This window comes from Rousettus aegyptiacus, unplaced genomic scaffold, assembly GCF_014176215.1.
Source record: "Rousettus aegyptiacus isolate mRouAeg1 unplaced genomic scaffold, mRouAeg1.p scaffold_m13_p_4, whole genome shotgun sequence".
In the NCBI taxonomy this organism is placed as follows: domain Eukaryota; kingdom Metazoa; phylum Chordata; class Mammalia; order Chiroptera; family Pteropodidae; genus Rousettus; species Rousettus aegyptiacus.
In genome coordinates, this window is record NW_023416307.1 from 83,932,466 (window position 1) to 83,960,063 (window position 27,598).

General features: G+C 36.2%; 1 protein-coding gene across 12 annotated transcripts in view; it reads left to right on the forward strand.

Annotated features, from left to right (window-relative positions):
* ROBO1 (roundabout guidance receptor 1) overlaps positions 1–27,598 on the forward strand; it is a 1,005,278-nt gene that overhangs the window by 625,404 nt on the left and 352,276 nt on the right. For 2 of the 12 annotated variants that reach the window (XM_016129517.2, XM_016129518.2), the window contains exon 1: positions 4,496–5,579. The exons of 8 other annotated variants lie outside the window; for them this stretch is intronic. In XM_016129517.2, coding sequence (XP_015985003.1) covers positions 5,525–5,579 — 55 coding nt within the window. In that variant the 5' untranslated portion in view covers positions 4,496–5,524. Of the gene's footprint in view, positions 1–4,298; positions 5,580–27,598 lie in introns of those variants that run through there. 2 more of the 12 variants (XM_016129515.2, XM_016129516.2) reach the window with 2 other exon arrangements.

Consider the following 27,598-nt stretch of genomic DNA (forward strand, 5'->3'; position numbering starts at 1 on the left):
GAATCTAAAGTCTTCCAAGCCTGTGTGCTTTAGTTCAGAACAACCTGGGTTCAAATCCAAGATCTGCAGCTTCTGGACCTCTGAACTTTTAGTTAACAATTTACTCTGTCAACCTCATTTCTGTATTAGGATAACAATCCCACCTGATGTGGTGAGAATCCGATCAGATAATGTGTAGGAAGGGTCAAAACTATGCTTTCAATCAATGCTACTTCCAGGTGTCCTTTCGTTTACCTTCAAAAACTATTCACCTTTAAGTTTAAAGGAATAAGTTCTAGAGAGACCCATGTCACAAAAGCTTAAGGTCCAAGGCTCTGTCAAAAGGGCTTTGTATATAGCGGCTAGTGTTAAAACATCTACAGTGTCCTCCAGATACTGAGATGCTAAATGGCAAGCACAGTCACAGTAATTCCATAGCAAACTTGAATGTGTCATAGTTTATATTTTTAAATAAACCTTAGAGACTGCTGGTAAGAATGGAGCACATGATTGGGTGAGGCCAACAAGTTCTTCTACTCATCCTTTGCTGTACTGGAAACACTGGCTTAGAAAACAGTGCTTTAAGTCTTTAGTAAATAAAGACAGATAACCCAGGAAGACTCTTCTCCCTATGGTTCCTGATTTGGGGAACATAATTACCCATTCTCAAAAGCAGAGAAAGAAGCAAATAAAAGTAATACTGTTAAAATGGGCCTTATATACATTTGAAAGAAAGCATCATGGTAAAATGAACTTTATTCTCTTTCATGAATAGTAATAAAGTTACACATATTTTAAAATCTGATCAAGCATTCTTTCTTTCATTTTTGTTGTACTTCTTTAACCCCAAATAATTTCTTTCTTCTCTAAACTTCTATTGCATATAAAATCTATACTCATCATATGTGATTTCTTACATGTGACTGTTGTTGTCATGTATGGCGGCTAGAATCAGTAAGTTATATTGTATTGCTCATTTGAACAAAAATAAGTTTTTCTCCCAGGTAACTACCATATGTGGTTTAGTGAGGAAACTAAAAATCTTGATTATCAGGAGTAGGAAGGGGTAGAGATACTACTATACCAATAGCATGGCACAGACTGAGCAACGTTTACTAAAGAAATGGAATGTTTAAAAACACAGTAGATGTTTCAACAGATGTGAGTTTATTCTCCCTTCAGAATTATTGTTACTTCAAGTTACTTTCTAAGCTTAAAAAAAAAAAATCAAATATGAAACTATTCAAATATTTAACCCAGTTCATCAACTTAGAAACCAAAGGTTATACAGATTATTTAGCAATTTTGTGTAAAAAATGCTAAGCTAGTTGTTGTATCCTGGGGGATAGTATCTTGGAGAATACAAGAGTGTACTCTATGTATCACACCACTTAATCACCAGATCTCCTGGTACTTTCATCTTGCATCCCAGGCTAGGTCTGATTCTAAGGCTTCTTCCTAAGAGGGGAAATAGAGAAAAGTTCTAGTTTGTAGTTTCCTTAGGAATTCTACTCCTGATTTAGGGAGATGACAGCTGAAATCCCTGGAGAGATCCTGGGAACTCCATTATTTTCTGAGTTCCTATAACTACCCTCATAAAAGCTAAAATCAGATCAGACCTGCCCAAGAGATCATTACTGCTCTAGAATTTTGATTGTCAAAGAAGCCTCTATTCACAGGACTACTAGAATGTATTTTCAGGTTTCCTCAAAATTCTTAAAGACATTTTTGGGATCCTGAATTTCATACCAAATGAGATCAGAATAGAAGTTTAGAATGGAACTTCTCTAAATGGAACTTTAAATCTATGACAACTTGTTCAGATCATAACAATCTGAATAGGGTTTCTGAGTGCAAATTAAGACACTTTCTCCTAACCTTGCTCTTAATCTCCCAACCAGCCCAACTGGCATGAGTAAGCTCTATTGTGTGTGTTAGAGTTGCCTAAACACCTGAATTGCATAGGTGCATATTCATGAGTACACGCTCATATACTCATACAGTCACATATACTCATACAGGCACATTGAGTAGTTCATGCATTCTCATAGGTAATTTAATGTTCAGTGGCAAAAAAGGAAAGATGACAAATTGTTATGATTTATCTATCTCCAGGAATGTACTGAGCTGTCATTTAACAGCAATGACACTTTATCTTTATTTCTTCACATAGATTTCACTTCAGAGGTTGTATAGTTCCTTATAGTAAGAGCTCTGAAAGCCTGGTGAATGTTTGCCTCTACAGAGCTCTTTTTTTTTTTGTTTCTTGCATATAGATGATGTTTACTAAGTTTTTTTTTGTTTGTTTTTTTTGTTTTTTGTGTTTTTTTTTGCATGGGTAAGAGTGAGTGAAAGGAAGTAGTTTTGAAGATTCTCAGGTACATTGAGTTTTGCTTGTTATGGATCTCTAATACATTCTGAATACAGACGTCTTCAGATGCCACCTTATTGTTATAACTGACAGAAAAGTACACTTTGGATGAGGCAGGGGAAGAAGAAAGGATCATCATATATAAGTTGGTAATGATGGTCTCATCAGGGACCTGGCCAAAAGTCGGCTCCTTGAGAAGTCTTACTTCTGACTCTTCTAGGAAATACAATTTCTAGGGGTAGGATGGGGTTGGGGTGGGGATTGTTGCTAACTGAATTTGAGAAATAAAAGGGAGCGTTAATATGGCTTCCATTTAATGGCAATTAGATAAATGTTAAGAGAGATCTTCAGAAATCTTAGCAAACTTTTCTGGTAACTGGGAAATCCACTTTGAAGAAACAATGTAATAGGGATCCTTACACATATTCTACTTTACATTTAAAAATATGCATCCTTTACTAAGTGGAAGTCAAAATCTTTATTTAAAATGTACTTGGATGATATGAGGATCTAAAGGATTCTCTCCCTCTGTGCTTTAGCTTCTTTATTTTCTATTACTAGGTAAGGTTATCTTAAAAGCATGTTTTATCCCAAGGAGAAAAGATATGCTATTCCACGTTTCTCACTAAATACTCTTTCACAGGGACCAAATCAATGTATTTTTTTTCAGCATTTACTGCACATTCTTGTTTTTATTGCTGGCAGATTTTAGTTGGAGTCTTTGAAATCTTATCTCCAGCATGTTTACAGAATTTTTAGTCAGCTTTCTCAAGATTAAACTATCTTTCTCTTTTAGAGATAGGTGCTGTTAACTTAACCAGGGGAGTAAGTGGGGAGCAAGATTTTTTTCCCCCTACAAAATGCTGCTCCAAGGTCATTGGTTGTGCTAGCAGTAACCAAAATGAATGTGCAATTTGCTTAAAAATATATATCTTTTGCTAGGTAATGCATGTGTTCACTAAGGAAAAAGAAAAAGCACACTGTCTACAGAAAAGAGCAAATCCATCCCAATCTCTAATTTTTTCTCACTGGAGACAATTACTGTAAGGAAATAACCATTTCGAAGTTGTTGTGCATAACTTGTAGATATAATTTATTATAAAGAACAGTTCTTAATGTCAATACTTACCATTTATTGGCCACTCACTATGTCTCAGGTGTTTTACAAATGTGACTTACTTATGTAATAGAAAGAAAAATGAATGAATGAATTTATGAATATAAGAATGTCCGTCAGATGTAATAGGTTTGTTTTGGTTTGTTCATATATATTAATATCTCAAGACTCCCTATTTCTCAGAAGAGAAAACTGAGATTTGACATAGTAACAGGGCTTGTAACTGGTAGGTTGAAATTTCAGAGCTAATGTATGGGGTGTCACATCCCAGGCCCTCTGGTTTTGAAATGCTGAATGGCTTCTATTGTGACTGCAAACTCTGGTGTAGTCAAGGATGCTTTCTGCATTTGTCCCTCTTCCTTTGCTAATAATGGGGGTTGTTAACATTCTAATATCTAGAGTCAATAAAGTTGAAGATGAGGCTCTCCAATGAAACACAAGAAAAAACCCCTTAGTCCACCTTGAGCCCTTCAAATTCGATAGCTTTTCAAGGCTAACGTCAACAACTACAATTTAAAAGTGATTGTTGTAAAGGTGTCCATTTATTATCTATATAGAGCCCAGATAATTATCACTCTACCTCCTGTCCTAAAGGCTTGCTTGCTCAAATTTGTTCTTAAAAAATAAAAAGAGGGAACGGGCAAGGGTAGAGTAATTTGAGAGTTTATTCCAACTCCTACAAGCGGTAAAGAAGAGGTTAAGCTGGACCAGGAGGATTTTTGAAGTCTTTCGCTGGGAGGTTCCATTTGGAGAAAGGTGCAGGGGAGCAAGTGGTGGCGAGAGAAACAAGGCGAGTTCCCATTCGCTTGGATTTAAGATCCTGAGCAGTTTCATTCTCACCTGAGGGCGCAGTCGGGCACCTCTAGCTTGTGGATGGAAATATTAATGAGCAGAACTTGCCAGACCGACGTCTGGGGACCTTAGAGTGGAGCACGAAAAGTACCGCGCGGCCCCTTTAAATATTCTCGGGTCGGGGAGGAGGGAGAGGAAACTGGGAGTCGTAAGGCCAGTGGGGGAAACCCACAAGCAATTGAGCCAGAGAAGAGGCAGCGTGAGAGCAGAAACTTCAGACGCTGCTGATCCCGGCGGAGCTCGGGTGTGCCGCGGCGGCCGTCGCTCCCACCCGCAGCAGCATCCTCCTCGCCCCACTTTTCTACCCCAGGGAGTTTCGGGAGCTGCCTCTCTGCAACTACCACGGGCCAACCTACGGGCAGCCACCCACAGGAAGTTTGCGCTCCAGCGTCCCAGCTGCGGAGAGTTCGGGGTGCCTTGCGCGCGCACCCCGCGGGCGAGAGGCCAGGGGCCATGGTGAGCGCCCTGCGGGGCTGGAGGCGCAGGGGAGGAATGCATGTCTCCGCGGACCTGCTGCTGTCCCCAGTGCCCTCCGTATCCCCCAAGTGATGGGAACAAGGGCCCGCCCAGGCAGCCGCCGTTGCCGCACCGCCCCCTCGTTTGCTCCTAGCGCGCGGAGTCACCCAGGCACACCCCCAGCACCCCGTGCCAGTCCTTTGGAGCTGTTGCCGCTGCCTTGGCTGCCTTGGCTGCCGCTACCGCTGCCGCCGCCACCAGTGGCTAGCTGTTGACTGGGCTCGCCTGTAGACGGAGAAGCACTTTTTGGCCCTCCTTGACTCGTTCCCACACCCCAACTTTGCTGCTGCGGCGCCTGCCTTTGCCGCGGCGCTCCGCGCAAGTGTGGGGGCGCACCCCGGGAGGCTCGGCTAGACTGTGAAGGCAGGAAACCGCACAACTGCTCTTCTGCTTCTGCTCTTTGTTGTTCGCTTTGGATGGTCCTTGGAAGTGGCCGAGCCTCCTCGAAAACCCTCGAGCCAGAGAAGGCAAACCTTGGAATTCTTACTCTGCAAAGTGCTCTGAGATATTGACCACCTCCGGAAAGGTTGACTAGTAATTGCCCTGAAAACTCCTGGTGGATTAACCCACGTTGCTTATATTAAGCCTTTGTGTGTAGTGTGTGTGGTGTGTGGCTTCCTAAATTTGGGGACCCCACTTCTACTCTCTCCTCTTGGCATGAGACTGTATGCAGGATCCACCCGAGGACAATGATCGCGGAGCCTGCTCACTTTTACCTCTTTGGATTAATATGTCTCTGTTCAGGTAACCCCACGTCTTCTTTCTTCACCCTTCATCCCTCTAGCACGCCCCTTCTCCACTTTGCAAAGCAAACCCCTAACAGCATTTTCGGGGACCTCTCCCTTTTAAGGCCGGAGGTGCTCGATCCCTGCAGGAGTTTGGGCGAAGAGGTTCCTAGTTTTCACTTTGGGTCGTCTTTCCCCCTCCCTCCCCTCCATCCCCCAAGACCCCCCAAGCCTCATTGCAGACCTCTCGGCTTTTTTCCAAGTTCAGGGCACGCCCAGATCACTATTGGCAAACGCAGGTCTGAGCGCAAAGGTGGGAGGAAGCAGCGGTTGGCGGTGAGTTTGGGCCCCGGGGATGAGCCAAAGAGAGTTTCATCCATCCGCTCCTTCCTTTGGGGAGGGAGATGTGCGCCCCAGAACCTGTGGCCCAGAGACCCGCCTGGATTCCTGAACTTGGTCCTCCAGTTCGCCCCTCCTCTTCCGTGCACAACGGGTTATTAGTAGTTGTTTTATGTAACCAAAGTCTGTAATTAAATTCGATTCTGAAGAAACTTCAGGAAATAACTACTTCTCATGGTAGGATATAAACTAGCCACTCAGCCTGGCTGATTTTAGAAGGAAAACAGGCGGTTGCAAGTATCTGAAAGGGAACAGTTAGTTGCCTGGGAATTTTCAATGGCAAGGGAAAACAGAAGGTTGAATTTAGGATTTGGGGGATTAATTTAAATAGTACTGAAACTCTCCATATGAAGGGCTGGAAGGATGCTGCAAGGGGATCATTCTGACGTTAGAGTGCAAACTGTATCTACACTCATAAATACCTATTTTTAAACTCCCTAAGAACCTTTTACTATGGGTGAACAGAGCCACGACTCAATTTTTCTTTCTTTCCATTTGGTAGATTCTGGTTTCAATCAAGGATCTGATTTCAGGCCTTAAAACACACACACACACACACACACACACACACACACACTGCACCTCAGGGAATTTTTTATAGTGAATACTGAGCTTCAAGTTGCATCAGGGCCTATAAGTTAAAGCCACTCAAGTTGCATGATTATGAAACAGATTTGAAAGGTTGTTTTGAAATTTTTGTTGTCCATGGTTATGGTTTATGTTTTGATCAAGGATTTTACTTAAGTTATTTAAATATTACAAAGAAAAACACATCAGCTAAATGATAGCAAAAAACCCCTAAAAAGAATTTTACTCCATGAAATATGCATCTTGACTAAAAGGAACATTTGCAGTGCAACTAAATAAGAAATTTATGAAAGTGATATTCCTTTGAAGAAAACAAATTCTAGCCTGGGATAGCAGATCTATATCACAGTGGGTGGATGAATAGATTAAATTAATTCTTTGGGGCCGCCTCTTACCTTCAGCTTCCTCTTTCTGTAATGTAGCCTTTTTTTTTTTTTTTTTTTTTTTTTAGTTTGCAGATCTGAATGAACAAATAGTTCCTCATTCCCACACCTAGCCATGGATACAAATCGAAGCATCATGATCTCTCTATTTGTCTCTTTGCTGTTGTCTCCCCGTAGTTTAATTTACAGCTTCAGATACCTTTGAGATTTTTGTTGATTCACCTTCTCCGTTAAAGTTTATTCACGTGTGTAAAGTGAAGTGTCAGTGTGATAAATGACTGGAGGAGCAGATTACTGAAGATAGGGGGATTAATGGTCATTAGTCACTGTTTGAGGTGAGTTTGTATATGTTGGGACATTTTATCATGGCTATAGATTAAAGATAGGGTCACACTAATAGGGTATCACTGAAAGCTCCTTACTTTAGTGTGCAAATTCTGTCTTCACTTGGAGAAATATCTGGGGAGGAGGTAGGGGTACCATTTTTTTTTCCAGATTTAATAATTGATTAGTAGTATCTGAGGTTTGTAATTTAAATAGATATGAGGCATTTATAATCTTAGACTTAAACTGATTTTTGGGTTTGTTTTTCTAATTTAATTTTCCACTTATGCTATTAATGATTTTTAATAAACCTGTGTTTTTCCTATAGGTGTGCTTATCTATTTCTTTGGCTAGGTTTCAGGTCAGAAATGTCTTTGTAGAGTGCTCTCATATTTAAACTGAAGCTCTTACTCATTCCTCTGATGATATTCATTCATGCTGTGAATCTGAACTTGAGAGGCCAAATTATTGTGCTGTTCTAAAGCCAAACTATTGATTTGAATATAACTTCACAGAACTTAGATAAGTAACTAGAGTTGGGCGTGCTCAAGACACCTGGTCAGGGAATGAATGAAGTTCTTGAAAGATTGTGTTTCATGTCTTGCCTCAAGCATAAGATCACAGTCTATCACTTGTTAATGGAGTGTATTTAAAAGAAATGTGGTGAGCTTAAATAAATCAAAGTGTACCGAGGGGGTAAGGTACCTTCAACAAGATTTAACCTGTGAAAGTATCTTTTGATTGTCAGTTCTTTTTTCTTGCTTTCTTTTGCTTTTTAACATGGCTGCCAAGTTAACAAAATCTAGTTTTCTTGAAACAGATTATAAACTTCATTTTGATGTATTGATGTCATATTGAACATCAAATATTATGTTTAAGAATATATGTTTGCTTTGTATACCCTTTCATTTATTAACCTAATACTGTAATAACTTTTTTATTTTAGGAAACCAAGATTTTGAAGAAAAATGGGTATTTCTTTAGAAATTCACCTTTTAAATTTCTTTAGTGAGTTTGTATGTCTGAATTCTTTTCCCTGGATAGCTAAACTTTTGGTGAAGTAAGCAGAGAGAGTAACATGGAAAAAAATCTGTGTGATCTTTCAGGAACTGATTCTAAACCTTCCTGAATAGACTTCCTCTCCTCAACTCCATTTGTGAAAACCTGCTTTAAAGTGAAAAAGTGATCGAATTTCTGTTCAAATTCAGGATGAGAGCAGAGTGTCAAATAAAGTGGAGTTAGGCTTTTTTGACTTTTGAAGAGGGTATTTTTTTTAGATAAGCTTCACTATACGAGCCACTTATCTGGGTCTCTGGCCTCTCCTATTTCCCCATCCCCTTCCTCCCATCCTTCTTCCTTCTCCTCTCTGTCTGTCACTCTCTCTTCCTGGCAAGATTCTTTGGTAATCCCAAAGTAATTTATTATTACTTTCTTTATAAAGTTTTTGGGTTTTAAATTTACTTATGTGAATACTATGACATCATTGAAAATATCCTTATTTCTTGATAATGGGCCTCTATTTACAATGTCTTAGAAGAAAAAGTTTACCCGAAATTTTTTTCATCTTTACTATGACAAATGAAATATTCTTGTGGGAGTTAAAGTGAAACAAAATGCTACATTTCAAGATTACAATGGCAGTTGTTTGTTTGTTTATATATTTTATATTGAGTAGGTATCTATAATTGAAAATACTGGGTGACAGGAATAAGACTGAGGGGAAATTTTGAGTAACACCTTGTCAATGGAGATCATAGCAGTTTAGTCCTTATGTGTCATCTCAGGTGTTAACCAAAGATGCCAAATTGATGCTTATGTTAATTTCTAGCCCCTTTAAAGACATTTAGTTCTTAAAATAAAATTATAACTGCCTTGCAGGCTTTATTTCTTTTAGGAAAATATAAGGAAATTAAAATTAATATTCAATTTAACCTTAGGCCTAAAATAATCTGTTGAGAAAATTGAGGAATTTAGTAATGAGAAAGGGGGGAAAAAAATGAAAACAGAATCAGAAGTCTAAAAGTCTAAGGAAGTATAGTAGAAACAGATCCAGAATTTAGTTAGTGTTCAAATCTAAGAAGAGGTGGAGTGGAGGTAGATACAGCAGCTAAGTCTTAAGTGTACCACCCTCTGACCACACACAGCTTGAAAATCATCTCTGAAAAATGGATTTCTGAAAATTTGATGTCAGCATGTATAGTTTCTATTTAATAACTATATAAAGGAGTAGACATTTCGCATTTTTTAAAACTAAAAGTTTTGAAACATTTAAATATTTAATAAATTCATAGAATATTTTTAAGCCACATTTAATAAGACATTAGAATATTGACTACCTCAGTTCATAGAGGAGTGAAAAAGTAAGTAGTTATCTTCTATATCATAATACTTTTCTCAGGGTAGACAAATAAAGTAAAAGAAGGAAATAATTTTAAAAAATAGATCACGTTTAAATTCTGAGGTGCCGTAAGAAATGTTATGACAACTATTTCTTTTGTCATGAAGATATATAGGATTATCATTTATTGAACATTCACCAGTATCTTATTTAATGCTTATAAGAACCCTATCACTTAGGTGCTGTTATTAGTAAAATATTACCGTATTCTTATTTTATGGTTGTGGGATCTACATCATGGAAAGTTAGGAGATATGGATGAGTAAGGATTTGAATCAAAGTGATTCCAAAATTCATAACCACCATGTATTTTTCCTAGATGAAAAAGAGAAATGAGGAATTTAAATAAGAAAGATTATGGTTCAGTCATTTTTTAATTTTAAACTTGTCCAAAAATATCCACTTAGGCAAGACTGTGGTTTGAAAACTTGAGAATTTGGAAGAGAGGCATTACTTTTCCTGCCATCAAGTACCTGGTCTTCAAATTTTTAGATCATCAGGCAAAATAATGAATTCATTACATCCAGCCAACTCATATCCAGTCTTTGTCATGTCTGCATTTTCTGGCATGCTTAAAAGATGAGACTGAACATAAGTTAAAACAGTGACTGCGGGGGGTGCAGATGTGCAGAGACTCCATGTTGTATTTTGGAAAATGAATGCTAGTCTCATTCATGCAGACTGAGGACTGAGGAAAGATTGTGCTGTGAGTCCCGAGGCAAATAATTGGTACTCCTCAGGGAAGAGCCAGTGGAAAGACAATCATTTCCCCTGGGGTTGCTCTTCCCCTCTGTGTTGGACACGGCCTGACGGTCATTTAGTACTAAATGAGCCTTCTGCTAGACTGCTGTTCACAGATGACTCACTTCATGGTTACTGATCATGGAAGGGTTGAGTGTTAATACCTGGTTGATCAGCTGGTTGGAAACTGCTTATGCATAGCCAATAAAGTTGCCATCCTGTGGAGATCAAAAGGCCACCTCCTTTCTTTACAATTATGGGTGAGCATGTTTTCCTATTCCCCTTCTCCCTCCACCTTCAGCCCTTCCCTTCAATCTTGCTGCTGAAGAAGAGGGAGAAGAAAGATTATTTGTAATGTACAGGGTGATAGCTTTGATCTCTAGTTATTTGCCTTTTCTTCTCGATCTTTTTCTTTATCTTTTTTAACCATCTAAAAGGCTGTTTCTAACACTGGAAGGTATCATGTTGCTTGCTTTATGGGAGAGCTGTTTCATTTTCCTTCAGCCAAAATAGACTTCTACAAATTCCCTTACTTCTGTGATTTTACTTGGCTTCCAAACATCTTATGACAATGTTGTTCCACACATAAAATAATATTTTGAACTGCGTGAATGTGCATATCTTTCTGGCTACATTGAAGGAGAGAAGTACCTCTGTGGTGTTCACAGCTGTTCATGGCTTAGAGCTGAAAAAGATTATGTTTATTTTGTTGATTTAATTTATTTTAGTATTTGGGGAAGAGTCTATAGAAGGTAAACAATTTAGAAAATGTACTTGGATCACAAGTTTGATGCTAAATAACCTATAGCTTGATGGCTGTCACCTAGTCTGACACTTAGATGAGCATTAAAAGTACCATCAGTGGATACAAGCAAATGACAACAGAGCAGTCTGGTTCTGCGTTAAGTGGGAATATATTATTTTTGTGATCTATTTTTTAAATCATGTTCATCTTTTTACTAGAAAACTTTTTTTTTTTTTTTAAAGTACATCTAGCAGTAGCAGCTCATAGTTGTACTTTCTCAAGATGCTCTTGGATTTCAGAAACTATCAAGTTTAAAATATGGGCCACCTATGCTTTTATGTTCAACTCACCTGTACATTATCTGAGAACTAGGGACAGCTTGTCCACAGCCAACCATGGAGGGAATATGGAGTTCTTGGAATGTCCCCCTAAAATTATTTGCAATAAGTTTTACTAGAGACCCAGTTTATATCCCTGTCCCTGGGTAAAGCTTTCTTTTAATGTAGGAAAGGTAGTATTTTAAGAATAATAAAATTGTTACATGTGACCATTTAGCACTCTAAAAATCATTTCAGGTATATGTTATCTCTTGATTTAACTTAAATTTGCAATAAGCATAATAAGAGACAGTTTATATGACCATAAAATATTTTTATCATGATATGTATGGTCATAATCTATGTATCATTATGGGGGAAAAAATCCACTTAGTAAGCTCATTCTTGGATTTTAGCAGAAGGGAAAATAGAGTTCTAATTTTAGTTTCTTTTCACTAACGTGACTGAGGTCCTTTTATGTCATTAGCAATTACATGTAGAGTTCACAAGGAAAATGCGGCCAAAGAATAAGTGAATCAGGCCACACACGTCTGTTTCAAGATCATTTGGGATCATGTGGTACTAGTGAGGTAAGCTAAGTCTCCTAATTTGATCTTCAAACTTAAATAACATGCTTGCTATCTGTTATATTTTGTTTAAGCATATGATTTCTTTTTTCCCCTAATGATGTACTAACTTTTAGTTTGACTAAAAGTGTCTGCCTGCAATTGTTTATCTATTTAAGGGAAATATAAATGTATACTTTTGGTTTCACAGATCTAAAGCTGATTTTGTTTACTCAGGCTAGATATAAAAGGCAGACTTTATTACCCTGAAACTTCACTAAAATGGTGTTAGCTCATATAAATGAGTGAGTGAAAGCACATTTGTACGTGTTAACTACACACCATTGGGTAGCTTTAAATTACTTTAGTTTCCTGTTTTGGGAAATAATTTCAGTGTCTCCAGACTACTCAATTATTAAGTTGTCCAAGTAAAGTAAACTGGCTTGCGCAGGCTGTGGAAGAAAAACTCATCTGGTTTTCTCTGTCATATTTGAAGGGAAGTGAAGTTAGAACTCTGGTATCAAGTTTAGAACTAGAACTTGCTTAAATGAATGAACTTAATCATATATTGCCAAAACCTAAACATGTAGAAGGAAAATAAGAGAGAAGAAGAACCTTCTTCACTTGGATAACTATGGAAAGAGGAGGGACATTTACTGACAAGATAGTTGCTATTAATCTCTTTGGATTAGGCTAGAATAGAAGCATTAAAGGGGCAGCTTTTATATAGATTTGGTACAGTCACAGAGGCAACAAAATTCATTGCATTATTTGGTCTTTTTCTTATTAAGGGTCATTTAATCCCAGGAGCTCATCATTTCCTAGCACCTTATATACAAAGTTACCCTTTCACCTTTTTGAATTTGACATATTTAACATAATGTTTTAAATGCATGGTTATTAAATATATGCTATATTTTATATAATATAAATTTAATATATATATTTTATGATGCAAATGAGGAATAAAAGCAAGTGATTAATTATATGAATAGTTGATGCGCTATTGGCCCAATCGTATACACTGAACCTGAAGGACTGTGATTCAATAACAATGATATTTCTGATAATAGTAACTACAAAGCTTAAAATATATAAAATGTGTACTATCTACTTGGGAAAGCGCTAATATTGCCTTACCTTATTTTATATCACATTAAGAATGAGCATTGCTGTTATCCTCATTTATCAACATGGAAAATGAGGTTCAGAAGAGTTAAATTCCTTGCCTAGAGTCGATCAGCTAGTATGATGGAGCAAGAATTTGAAAAAAGCCCATCCAATCCCAGAATGTTTGCTCTTCACCATTATACAGACTCACTGCAGATAAAACAGTGTAACAAGGCTACAGTGCTTTTTTTGAGGGAACTAACTTGTGCTGCCAAGCTGTTTTAGTTTCTTTTGAGATGTTAGATTTTTTTTTTTTTTTTGTATATCTGGTATATTCTTCTCATCTGCTTGTCACATGATACACACACACACACACACACACACACACACACACACACACACAAAGTGTACCATAGTATTATGCACCATGGAACACAGAGACAGGTCCAGCCCTATAATATAGTTCAGTAGATTTCACTGCTGTTCAGTTTGTGGAGGAAACTTGAGATAGTAAGAACCAATTAAGTTTTGTAATACTTTAGTTGTATAAGTGAATAAAAATTTCCATATATAGAAATTACTATCACTGGGATCTAACTTTTCTAAGAAACTGGAATTGAATTTTTTGGGGGAGGGGTTGAAAATAGATTGTTTACTTAGAGATAAGATGATATAGATAATAAAAACCTTAAGCAGCAGCTTGGTTAGAATCTGTGATTATTTCTTTAAAGGTATGTCTTTCTCAGATGACAAGTTTTACAGAAAGCAAAGAATGTAGCATTGGTTAACATGATCCCTGTAAATGAAACCTGCCAACATCTGTGATAACTATCAAAAGCAGTACTGTAATCAATACCCTTTTACAAATAATGTAGTTTTTAAAAATGTTATTTTACTTTTCTTACTCTATTAAATATATGTCTAAGATAGTTCTATAATTTTTCAGTTATGGGTTTCTCAGCTGAACTCAGCAGTTTTCTGAAGTATTTACAAATGTGTAGATGAGAGGTACATTCATATTCTTGTCTCTATTTCCATAAATTTTTGACTTTATGTAAGTCTTAATGGAAAATTGAATATTTTCCTAGTTCCTTACTTCTAATAGAAATGGCATCATATCTAAAACCCTCCTTTATATGAAGCCTGGGGTCTTAGTCTCAAGGCTCTTATCCTTTGTCTTAACATATACTTCATGATAAGTTTATTCTATACATTCATTGTTTTGCTTTGCAGTTTGCTATTCATTTGTGCTTGATAATGCTGCTTTTTTATTATTAGTGGATCTTAATAACATTTTATTCCTCAGTAAACTACTTACTATTACTCTTAATAACAAAAAATTATTATGAACTAGCTATTAACTTTCATTGCTATTAAACACTTAAAAGAATGTTTCAGACATACTTGATAATGTGTAAGAGCTCTTGTATTAAGATACAGGTTGTGTACATATAGAAAGGAAAACATATTTGAATTCTTGGCACTATATGAATGAAAGTTATTTCGATATTATGGGGTGAGGGAGAATTACACTTTGGAAACTGATAGATCAAGGTGATTTACTTTGTCAAAGAAATCATTCTAGAATGAATAGGTTTCCAAAGAAAGAATGAATGGGGAAGGGAAGTATTTGTGAGGTACATCCAGGAGTGGTGATCTGAAAATTTACATATTCTGTTTGAAGAGGTAGATTTTACAACTGGTTATATTATAGATTTTTACTTATAATACTGTTATATTTTAGAGATCATTATTTAATAATTGCATTCATTCTTTCATAGATTTAATCAACCTTACCAGGCAATAAAGAATTTTTTAAAAAAGCTCATTCTTTGCCCTCAAGGAATTTATGGTAAATGTTTGATTGCCACATAGGTAATAAAATAGAGGTCTGCATGATTGTGTGTGATCCTATATTAGACCATAAGAAGCTTCCACTAAATGGAGAAAAAGTGACGTAAGATAAATGTAAATGTGATGACCTAATTCTTAGAGGTTATGGCATTATTTTTTTTGGAATTTTTTCTGAGTGTATGGTTAGCAATATACAGCCAAGTAGACTTAGATATGATACTATACTATGTATAATATAAGTTTTCCCCACTATCCAAAAGTTGAGTGTTCCTATGAAATCTTTAACTTTAAAAAATGGTGTAAAGAGAAGAAGCAATTACTGTAGCATACATCTTGCTAACGGATGCGTAACAAAATAAATTGAGGTAAAGCACAGATGCTCACAGACACAATTCAAAACTGTGATGGCTTGTTTCTGAGATGTTGAATGTGGTTCCCAGGGAGAGAGCTTGGCAGGGCCACTCTGGCTGCTTAGGGTGTGCGCTGCCTCTGCAATAGTTTGCTGCAAAACAAATGCTAAATGCTACTTTTTTAGCTTTTTACCTTTTCATAAAAGAGAAAATCTTCTTCAGATTTTTTTCCATTTGTGAAAACAGGTACTAATGTAGTTCTTTGGTAAAAATGAAGTTGCATAAAGCCAACTTTCGAAAATCTGTGTTGAACTTAAACTATTAGAGAATCATTTGGATGGTACCTTAGAACATTTATCTTACTGTGCTTCTACCTTCTCTGCAATACCCAGAACATGTAGTCTTTAGCCTACCTTAAATTACTCTAGGTGTCAGGAACCATCTCCTCCTGGTACAGAAGATTCTATTTACAGGATTTTTTTCTTCTTCTTCTTCTTCTTCTTCTTCTCATTAAGTTAAGAATCAACTCTATTTCCTGTTCTACTGACCTTGGTTTTTACACTCCAAAGCTATCACGGTAAACCTAGTATAGTTTCTGCATGAAACTTTTTCAGTGTTTGAAGCCAGTTATTATGTTCTTTCTAAACCTTCTGTTGTCCAGACACAAATCCCCATTATCTTCCAGTTTTCTTCATTTCTTCATTTCAAGAGTCATCTCCTTTGTTATGTTGTTTTGTTTGTAATATCTATTTTGTCAGTGTCCTAAAGTCTAAAATTAAGTTTGAGGAATCTACTTTCTTTTTTAGTTAAAAATGTAGATAACTTTTAACTTTTTCTAGTCTTCTAATAAATCTTTTTTTCTAAAAGTTCTCTCAGTATCCTTGGATTTAATGTTATCCTGGATCAGGAGACTTAAAATGTATTGAGAAGCTAGATACTTATCTTTCCACCTTAATTTCCCACTGAACCATCTTAGAACTACCCTTTCTGTTCTAAAGTCATAATTCTTTGCAGGGAAGATAAACAAACTAGAGTTTGTAAGATTCTGTTTTTCTTCTTGATGATATTTTATAATGGTTAAAAACAAATGCCTCTGCAAGGCCCTGTATTATGTCTAAGGGATGGTTGGCTGTATGTTGCCATAGAGAAATACAGGCCCAACCTAAACAGACTTTCTGAGTCTTCAAGAGAAGACATAAGCCTATATTTTTAGGTAAAATCTCCCAACTGATATATGAGAGCAATTGAATCTCGATTAGTAATGATAATACCAATAATAAGTCCTCACACCCAGTGTGGCCAACAAGTCACTGTTTTGTGGCTGAAGTGTTACACCATCCATCCCACATAGGACTGACCTATCTTGTTGCTGCTTATTCCTACTCTAAATACATCAGTATGCCCTCATTTTCTGTTCAGCATTTTAAAAACTTTTATTTTTCTGATGTTTTGCCATCCTACTATATTTAACTAGTAACAATACAATAGGATAATGTCTTTCTTATTTAACCAAAGCTTCTGCCTTTATGGGGAGCTATTTATATCTTACAAATTGTATTTGTTGAGTCAGGCAAAGTGATCAGTTTGACTATGTTTATTCTTTTTGTCTTAAAGCTAACAAACAAAGAAAACAAAACCACAAGCCCTTTTAATGATCTACGAGTCCCTGATGAACTGAATAAATAAATATATTCTTGAATAAGAAGAGAAATTATCAACACAGTCTAAAGGTTTACTGATTGCTATTAAGAGACACATCACTGTGTTGCATATAAATTACTTCTTGAGAAAATACATTTGGGAAATCTCAATAAAGAAAAATAAAAAAAAAAATTGGGGCTGTGGCTGAATTGCAAAGAAGCCTTTACCTCTGCAAAAATTTATTGCCGGATTTTTTGTAGAATACAGTTTTCTTTATTTGTTTTATTTTTTGTTGTTGTTTATAGATCATTAGCTATTTGACAGAAAAGTTATCAAGAGAGAAATTTAATCTAAAGGGTTGGTAATCATTGCCAATCGAATATTAACCAGAAATGAAAATAAAGCATCTCTGAAATAATTTATCAGTGAAAAATATTATTTAATTTACAAAATATTGATTTATGCACTGTTTTTAAGAGCAAACCTGCTATTTCTGTGAGAAAACCTTGTGTATAATTCATGTTTCTAAAATAACATTTGGAGCATTTCTTTAAGCAACGTAGAAATGGCATAATTTACTCAGGTGTTCAAGATACACTGCAAGCTAATCTTTTTGAAGAAACTTAACTCTTTAAAAAAACTAAACAGGCCTGTTTTTGCTAAATCAAAGTAATATATACCCATATGTATATGTGTCTATTATATTTCACAGTAAAGTACATAGAATTAATTTTTTTGAACTACTCATCCTACTGGAAGAATATGGCAGAGTCCCATTGGGGATCATTAGGGGCATTACTCATGTTAGCAATCTATCAGTGGCAGCCCTCCTCATGTTGAATTTTAGAACCACAGCTCACAAATAATAGGAGAAGCTCACAGGCATAAGGCAGGGAATAATGTCTGAGTGGGAGAAGAAGGTCAAGGCACGGGCAAGGGAAGAAGTCAGAAGCAGTAATATGCCTTGAGCAAGGAGAGCTGATTCATTTGAAGCTGGAAAACATCACCAACATTTCATTGTACATAGGAGGGATGCTTAAAGACGAGCATTATCTGATGCTCTGACAAAATAGCTTGGCAATAATAATGGATTCTTCATCATGTGAAAGGGCTGTCATAATTTCTCTGTTTATTTTAAAAATTATTTCTGTAGTCCATAACTGTAGCCTCTAAAAGAATGTAATGAAAACATTAAATAATTTGCCTATGTCTTATTGATCTTTATTTGTCCCTGGGACTATAATTCTATTTCTTGTCTTTATGTCTTTCCATGTAGAGACTGTTCCTTCTTTTTGAACCGTAGAAACATTATGTTTGATGTATTTTCTTATTAGGGAGTACTTTGGGTTTGGATGTATTGATTTGATTATATTGTGTACCTGCCTAATAAGGGTTCGCTCCCTGTGAACCAACTTCAGCCAGGTTTACCTCTCACCTCTTACCTGTCTGGCTTTTCTAAGTACTACCAAATGCTCTAATTTTACTAAATGCTACTTTTTGGAAATGCTCTGTCTAGACCCATTTCTTTCTCTTCTTCTTCCTCCCCTGCTTTCATTCCAGTTCCCGTTTGGTCTAATACAGGTATCTCTTCCTCCAGAAGAGCTTAGCTTCCCTTTCCACCCACCCAGTGTAGACTTGATGTACTTCTTACGTGTTTCCCTAGCATAAAACTGTCCTTGCCCACAATCATGCTGTGTTGTTTTTAATTCTCTAGGTCTCCTTTCAGACTTTCATAGGATGGTCCACGTCTAATTTATTAATTACAACCAGCACATATGTCTTTTGGTGAATTTATAAGTGTTTCAGTACATGAATTTCTTTAGTTTGCTTTGGTTGGAGTTATATAAGGGATTAAAACCTCCTCATATACTTGAATACAATTTTAACTTTTTAGAAATAGAAATAAAAATTGGAAAGAAGAAAAAACATTGCCAAATATCATAAACCTTCATCTTATTGTTAAAAAAAAATAAAGCAAAAAGTCTTGGAACAACTTGTGGTAGAAATTGTAAAGCACCAAATTTGGAAGTAATTTATGAATGGGAGTGCTCAATAGTTATGTATTTCCTAGATCCTACAAAATGGATTTGATAGAACTTTGGATGTCTACCTTTGTGTGGAGTTTGCAGATTTTCCTATGATTTTGCTATAGACTAACTGTAGTAAGGGGAAAAAAATGACTTGGACTCAGACTTGGTTGATAATGGCTTTGAAATTGCCACTATGTAGCTTTTCACTAATGTCATCCATGGGTGAGCTAGTTTCTTCCTCTGTACAATGCAGGAAATAAAACAGTTGATATTTAGGCCCCTTTCAGAATTTCAATTCTATAATTTTTAACCTAGGAACAGCACAATGAGCTAGATTATCTATCAAGTTTTTTTTTCTAGTCAGTGTGTCTTTCAGTAGAGTGTAGTGGCTGTAAGGGAATGGGTTTCAGAGTTAGTAGGTTATCTAAATTTTCTGTTTCCTTATCAGTAAAATGAAAATAATTTTGGTACCTACCTCACCAGGTTGTTATGAAGGTTAAGTAAGTTAATATATGTAAAGTGTCGAAAACAGCTTTCGACATATTCTAATTTCTATTTAAGTGTGAATTGTTATATTGTTTTTATTGTTTTGCTGATTGGTATCAATATACATATTTTAAAGAAACTAGTTTATGATAATCGTTTAGTATAGACCTTGATTTACAAATCCTAAACATAAAATTTATTCTTACAGAGTCAAACCTTAAGACCTCTTACCAGAGATTTAAAAACCAACAAACAAAATCAGAAGTATGAGATTTGTTAAGGGAAAATTCAGGGTTAATTTGACAGGTTGGAGACAGATTTCTGGGCAGATTGCCATGTCAATGTGATAGTCATTTCTATCCGAATAAAGCAAAATATATTATTGTTTACGCTGTACAAAAATGCCAACAATTAGAGCTATATCAAGTTGCTCTCACCCTCAATTTAAAAAAAAAATGTTAATGCCTCTAAGAGGATTAAGAGATTTGCAATTTACTGTGAATTATTTTAATCAGATTATAGATCCCCTTTTACTTGGTGTTCAGCTCTTTAGCATTCGCGGTATGGAAATTTTCATTTGGAGTGTGGGTGGGGACAAATATTGAGAGAAGTGTCAGGGATGAAGACAAATGAAGCTATTTTGATCTTGGAGTATTATGGGGGGCCCAAACTGGGTGAGTGAAGTTCAAAGAGGAGGTAGAGAAGTACTACTTACAAAATTCACATGTTAAATATGGTCTCTGAATTCAGAAACTCTGTACCCAGTTTCTCTTTTTACTATTTAAGTCCTTTTTACAAGAAATCAAAAATCAAATTAGAATCATTAATACGGAGGTACAAGAACCTGAGTTTTAGATAGGTCATTGACATAAATTTGGGAAATTCATTTTCATTTATAGAATAAAATGGTGGATAAGATTTCAGCTTCTAATTTATCCATTTAATAAATAAGTACTTATCACATTCTGTCTGTCTGTCTGTCTGTCTGTCCATGCTCTAATCTTGGCACCATCACTAACTATTTTTAAATATACCCAGGATTTGTTTTAACCAGATATGGTAAGACATGCAGACATGGAAATAACTGTCATGAAGGAAAAATTTCTTACAGTTCTTAAGAAACAAGGTGCGATGCGGGGTCACACAGGGAGGCTCCAAGGTTACTTGGGAGGCAGAAAGAGGGAGAGGAAAGCTCGGGCAAAAGCTATTGTGGTTTTCATGGGAAGGAATGAATGAGCCAAGGTATGAAAGCTGAGTAAGTTTAGGATCAGATAGTTTCAATACTTTCAGTGGGGTGTGGGCTACAGGAATGGTGCCTATTTCTCCACTACCTGGCCATGGGCTGATTAGGGCAGAGGAGTATTGCCTTCTGGAATGTAAGATCCAGATAGCGAAGGTCAGTCAGTGTATGGATCCTGGATTGGTTAGTTTGTATTTTAAAAGTGTGCTCTTGGGTGAATGTTTGCCATCTCTAGGGATTGCCTAGCTCTGGGAGAGGTAGTCTCTTGTAGTCAACAAGGCCAAAAATGCCAGAGTATCAAGAATACAAAAAAATGTACCTTATATTTATTAGCTCTTCATATGAGTAGATTTTCTGGGAAAGCAGCAACATATTGGAGTAGTGGTATTAATGCTAATTAAGTACTTAATTAATTAATAATACTAATATCAGATGAACTTCGAAGAGGATAGGGAGAATTGCAGACTCTAGGTTTTATGGCTAAAAGAGCAGTCTGTTCTGTAATGTCGCTACTAGTTTGCATGTGACACAGCCTCTTTGCCTTCCTTGCTCACAGATGCCCTCACAGGGCACACTTCTGAATTCTTAGCTTCGGTATTAATTAATTTCCATGATTACTGAAATTCTGATTTTTATGATAGTTTTATATCTCTGTGAGGGATGACTTATGGCTGTTTTATAGAACTAAGTACCCCCAATAGTTACCACACACTTAGCCCATGCTGGGGCTCAGTAAGTATATATTGAATGAACAAAGTTTAAGCTGTTCATTTTAGAATTTAAAAAAAAGAGAGAGAGAAAATGTATCTAATGAAAGAATAATAAATCTTTTCACAAACAAAAGATAAATAAGGTCAAGTTATCTGATATTTTATCTATCTGTAATGTTAATTATTTTTTCCGTAAATGTATTAGTAATGAATTCACAGTGTTTGGGTTTGCCTTGATATTGCTAGGGAGGGAGATTTCAACATTTAATTGTTTCTTTTAGGAATCTACAGTGATGAGTTCCATATTTGAGTTTGTAGAGAAACATCTAGGGAATTCAAGAACCTCATTATTAAAATATTTTAATTGCTTCGTACCTTAATGAAACTCAAGGCAAACCCAAACTCATTCATAAATAGAGGGACATAAAAAATATAGTGCAGTTTTCTCCTATTTCCTATATTTTAGGATATTTACCATTTAAAATAATTTTGACTAGGTACCTGCTATATGTGAGAGATGTCTAGGCATTGGAGATAAGAAAAATTTAGTTATGGACCCTACCCACAGAGTTCACATTGTCCTATAATTGAGGAAGATACATGAATAGTTAGACTATGGTGAAAAAATAAATTTATATATGGTAACAGCAGTGCAAGAAGGAAAAATGTACTTCCTATTAGGGTCAGGAAATATTTAAAGAATACTTGAATTAGATATTGAAGATATCCCTTCTTCCACCCATTCAACTAAGCAGGAGAAACATATATGAATAGGCAAAGAGAAGAGCGATCCTATTGGGTGCTGGAGAAACCGAAGTAATTTGGAATTATTTACACATCAAATGCCTGTGAGGGTAAAACTGTGTTCAGAATATGAAGATTCTCTCATTTTATGTTAAATAGGCTGAATTTCATTATGTGGCAAAGAAAAACCATGATCTATTTTTAGATAAGAAAGAACCTGCTGACTTGGGTGGGAAAGAAAGATGTCTACCATCGTTATGGAAGGTGGATTGAATGGACAGTATAATAGGCAACGAGAAGACTTAGGCTATTAAAATAATAAAGGGAAAAGATGATGAGAAATAGGAATAGAGATGGAAAGAAAAAGAAATTACATATATGTGATGGAAGGATTTTATGTGATGCTCAGGTGACTCCCTGGAAAGGTTAACTTTAACAGTAAGGGAGGGTCAACATGTAGAGAGGAAACACTGACAGGTACTCCTGTAGGTTGACATTATGATGCTAGTGTGTTGTCCAGTTGATCATTCTATAATGCTTGGAACACTATGCCTGAAATGTTTAAAAAATTGCACCTGGACCTTTAGCGAACCATCTAATTTAGGGATATAGCTTTGGAAGAGACCTTAATATATTTGGTAAGAGAAGTTTGCCAATGAGAGGCTTGAGAGTAAAGGGAGACATAGTAGGACCTAAAGTAGAAAAAAGTTCTTCTTGTATGTTTTTGTTATTATTATTGCTGTTTAGATTACAGTAATGTGAGCCTGTACAGACATCTGAAGGAATATATTAGTAAGGAAGGGGAAATTAAAGGAAATGGTCATTTTCAAGTTTGTTTTAGCTGAATTCACTTTCATTTTGAGCAAGTTTACTCTTTGATAAGTACATCACAATTTCAATATGCACTATTGATTTAGAAAAAGAAATGGAGTCTGAGGTAGATTCAAGTTACAAATTAATTCCACAAATATTTGCTGAGTAATTGCTGTATAACATTATCCAAGATAAACACTGGAAATATAAAAGTGATTCAGACAAAGTCCTAATCCAAAGGACCCCAAGTTGCATGCACACTAACATGTGATCTCAGATAAGTTTTGCTCTTTGGAATTACAAGCCATTCTCTCTCATTTTGGAATTATAGTATTAATTAATGATCATTCTATGATTCAGAAAGACTTCCTGGAAATAAAGGTGATAAAAGCAGGTTATAAAGAAAGATGTTCAAACGCAGGCCTATAATGAGGTAATTGAATGAAGAAACAGGCTCACAGAATCTTAGAGTGGGAAGGAAACAAAGAGGGCTAGCCCAGTGTGTACTCAGCCAGAAATTCATTATGTCCACATATTAGGGTCTTAATGTGTGCCACCTCTCATTTCCAAAAAAGCCACGCACTTACTCCAGCAATGCTAACCTAGGATGCTAAACTATTTGTTCTTCCCAAATTCTCATCTCATCTTTCAAAATGTTGTTTCAAAATCTTCCTTCTACCTCTCTGCCTAGTTAGTATTCAGCACATCTTAGGCAATTCAGGTATCATGTTTAAGAGAATGTTTTAGTCTCCCATTCTCTCCACATCCTCTCCCAATTCTTCAAGTCTAAGTGAATTGGCCCTTGTATATGCTGTTATAGTATTCTGTGCAATCCTGTACTATAAGATTGCATGAATTATATTGTGTTTGGCTTTTTGTTTGTTTACGGTGTCAGGTTTTGAATAATTGGAGGTCAGGGAGAATTTCTTTATCTATGCATGCCTAGAACCCAACACAGTGTCTTGTACTTAAAACTGAGCACTTCGTTTATTGGGCGAACATAACCAATGTGAAGCATAAAATAATAAATCACTGCCACTAGATTCATTTATTCACTTACTGAAGGCTTAGAAAGGGCCAAGCACTGTACCAGGTGCAAACCAAAATTAATACAACAAAAAGCTTTATTTTGGTTTCTTATAGAACTCACATGCAGTCAGAGAAATAATCAATAACTTAAAAATAAAATAGTTCGCAATGATATTGGGGAACAAATTTAAAATTATTTCCTACCTCCTCCCCAAAACAAAGTATGAGGTGGTTCTTACACTTTTTCGGCAAGGTTGGACTGAGGCAGGAAGCCATACATCACGGTTTCTTAAGCTTGGTCCTAGTGACATTTGGAGCCAAATGATTCTTTTGGAGAATGCCTTCTGCCTTGTAGGATACTTAGCAGCCTTCTTGGCCTGTATCACTAGCTGTCAGTAGTGTCCCCCTAGTATGACAAGCAAAAATGTCTCTAGATATCATTATGCCTCTTTGGGGAAAAAAATTGCCTCAAGTTGAGAACCACAGCCTTATATCTACATGAAGATACTCATCAAAAAGAGTCCACCTGGCAGAACCACATCAAGATAGGTTAGTCTCTACTTGCATATTAACCCATTTCTTTAGAAATCATACATATAAACATACATGTTTACTTGTGTGTATGTGTATATATAGAATTTTTATATACATAGTTTTTCTCTATTTTTGCAAAAAACTATTATATATATTTAGCAAACAAGCAACAATCAGTCAGCCTGCCAATATGCTTTTGTGAAGTAATGAAGCTTGAAAGTTGTATGTATGTGTCTGTGTCTCTCTTGGCTTAGTTAGCATAGTCTGTACTGATTTTTATTGAAAGTAGCTTTTATTAGTATATCAGGAAAGCCATTGCTTACAGACTAAATTTACCAGGCTGAACTGGTTAAATCCTCTTTCATGGTGATAATAAATTATAAGAAAAATCAAATAGGTTGATGTGGTAGTGGCTTGGGAAAGGTTTGAAGAGGAGACATTTGAACTGAGATCTAAGGGATAAGAATGAATGCAAAAAAAAAATTCATGGGGAAATATAAGTGCTAAGGATTTGAGGAATATCTTGTTAAATTAGAGGAACAGAAGGGGCAATTTTGTCCAAATATGTTGATAAACGGGAGATTGTTGTAAAACATCACCCAACAGCCTTCTATGCTAATTGGCAGAGGTATTTGGTTTATTTCACATTATAAATATTTAGGCAACATTTAAAAATTGAGGTTTCACATACAAATCCAGATTTCTAGCTTCTTTTGGAAAACTAAGTGGTCTAATAACTTCAGATTCCCCTCACATGTGAGAGCTGTCTCTTGGGCTGGATTGAGGCTATTCCTTTAGGCAGCCTTCATGCACCCTGGTTTGCTGAGACCCTGCACTCATACTGTGTATGTCCAGGTCCTGCTGCCCAGCCTGTGTTACCCTGTTAATTAACAAGTCCCCGCAGGTACACACTTTTCACTCTCTAATTTAGGGATTTTAAGAGCCTAGTGAGAACTTTTTTATTTCAAGTGAATTAAAATGGTGTTAAGCACAAGAAAACCATGATATTTAAAAACTGAAAAGATTACTAGCATGCTCTGCAAGGATGGATTACAGAGGCAAGAGTGGAAACAGAACAGTTAAGAGGATGCTATAATTTGGGGTGGATAGTGGCTTAATCTGTAGTGGTGCCTGGGAAATGGAGTCGTAGTCTACGGTCTCGTGTTGAACAGTTTCAGGTGCATAATTCATATTGCCGTGAATGACTAGCCCTGGAGCTTAGGCCCCAAGGGTGATGAGAACAGGCCCATTTGACTTGTGCAATAGAGCAGTTCCGAAGGAAGGATTTGGAATGTATACCTTGTGGGTAGAAATGAAGGACCTTTCTGATGCATTTGCCCAGTGTGGGAAGCGACGGTAGTTAGGCAAAGAGAAGAATATTGTTAATTACCCACTTTGGTTTGGATTGTCTTTGTTTAGTTACAGGTGGAAATTGTTAGAATTAATTTATGTCAGTGTTAAAAGTATAAGGCGCACTACATAAGACAGCAGAATAGACACTTGGGCTTTGAGTGTATAACAGTCATTATTTTCCATCTGGTTATCTAAATAAGTGCCATATGAAAAGTGTCCTGTTAGTTTGAATGTATGGATTCATGTCTGTGAGGTATTTTTAAACGTGCAATGTGAAGTCTTGCCCCTTCTAGCATTTTAATGGTTTCAAATTAAATGGTAGGTCATTATACTTTTCACTGAGACAGTGAGGGATGATTAACTCCGTCTGGGTTCAACTAGTGTAATTTTAGAGGCTACAAATATTGTTACAAGTCAGGTTAAGGTTTAAAGGTGAAAGTATAGTGAAGCTTGACTGAATGACTTTTACAGCTTCGAGTTAATGTACACAAACAAAGAAACTCTTGTTTTCTTTCCATTAGGTGCAGAGAACAAATGACTTGCTTGTTACAAGAGAGGAAAATGTGAAAATTAGGTTGGTCTACAATAAAATTTGTGCAGTGTGAACCCATTTACTCTGTATTTCAAATGGAAAGTTCTGTTTAAAGACTTGTTTAATGTTGCTGAAATTCAGAAACTTTAGACCCTGAATGCATGCCCTTTGTTGAGATAAGACTATCTTAACAAATGGCATCAACAGATTTACTATCTTTTACATAAAGAAGGCAATTTACCACAATAAAATACACTAGCACACTCTTAGAGGGGGAAAATTGCTTTTTTCTCTCCACTGACTGTTTTTAATAGATCCAACTCTCCCCACGTGCTTCCATTTCTCTCCATTCCTCTGAGTAAGTACTTTGGGTAATTTGATATAGCCTTTTCCTTTTCACTGGTTGGATTCAAACCCTGGAGATGGGATTTAAGTAAAGAATAGAGTTGGAGGGCATAAGTTGTTTATTGTGACCCAGGAATGGAATTAGAAGGCTAAAGCTTCCTTGTAAAGCTGTGTTTAGAATCTACATCTATCTTAAAGGCACAGCAGAAATGAAGCCTTATACTTTATAGACCAATTTCACTTGAATGACAAGATATTTTGAGGCTACCCATGTGAACTTACGTTCTAGAAACTATAATTTAATATTCTAGACATTTAAAAAATCCTGATATCTAATAAATTAGCCACTCTTTAATATTTAACACTTTTTTACTTATAGCTCTTGCTTTGGTTTGATTTTTGTCAAGATATAACAGGATTTGGAGGAAAAAACATTTTGACTTAACAGATTTTAGATGTAAAAATTGCAGTATTTAAGGAACATTTTGTTTTTGCAGAAGTAGAATAGATTTGACTGTTTAGAGGCCCTGGTGGGAGGGATTCAGAGGAATTAACAATAACAGGCAAAGTAAATAGCTTTCATTTGGGCTAAATGATCCTTTAAAAACATAGCAGCCTGATCTGACATTGTTCAAGTTGTAAAGGTTGGGGTGAGATAGTTGGTCTAGTCCCTGAGGTCATGAAGGAAATGCAAAGGTCAAGGCTTTGCACTTAGCCTTATGTCAACAGCTTCATGCCCTAATAAGTCTAAGAAATGATTTGACTTTGTTCAACTACATATATGAGTATATTATGCTCTTTCTTCA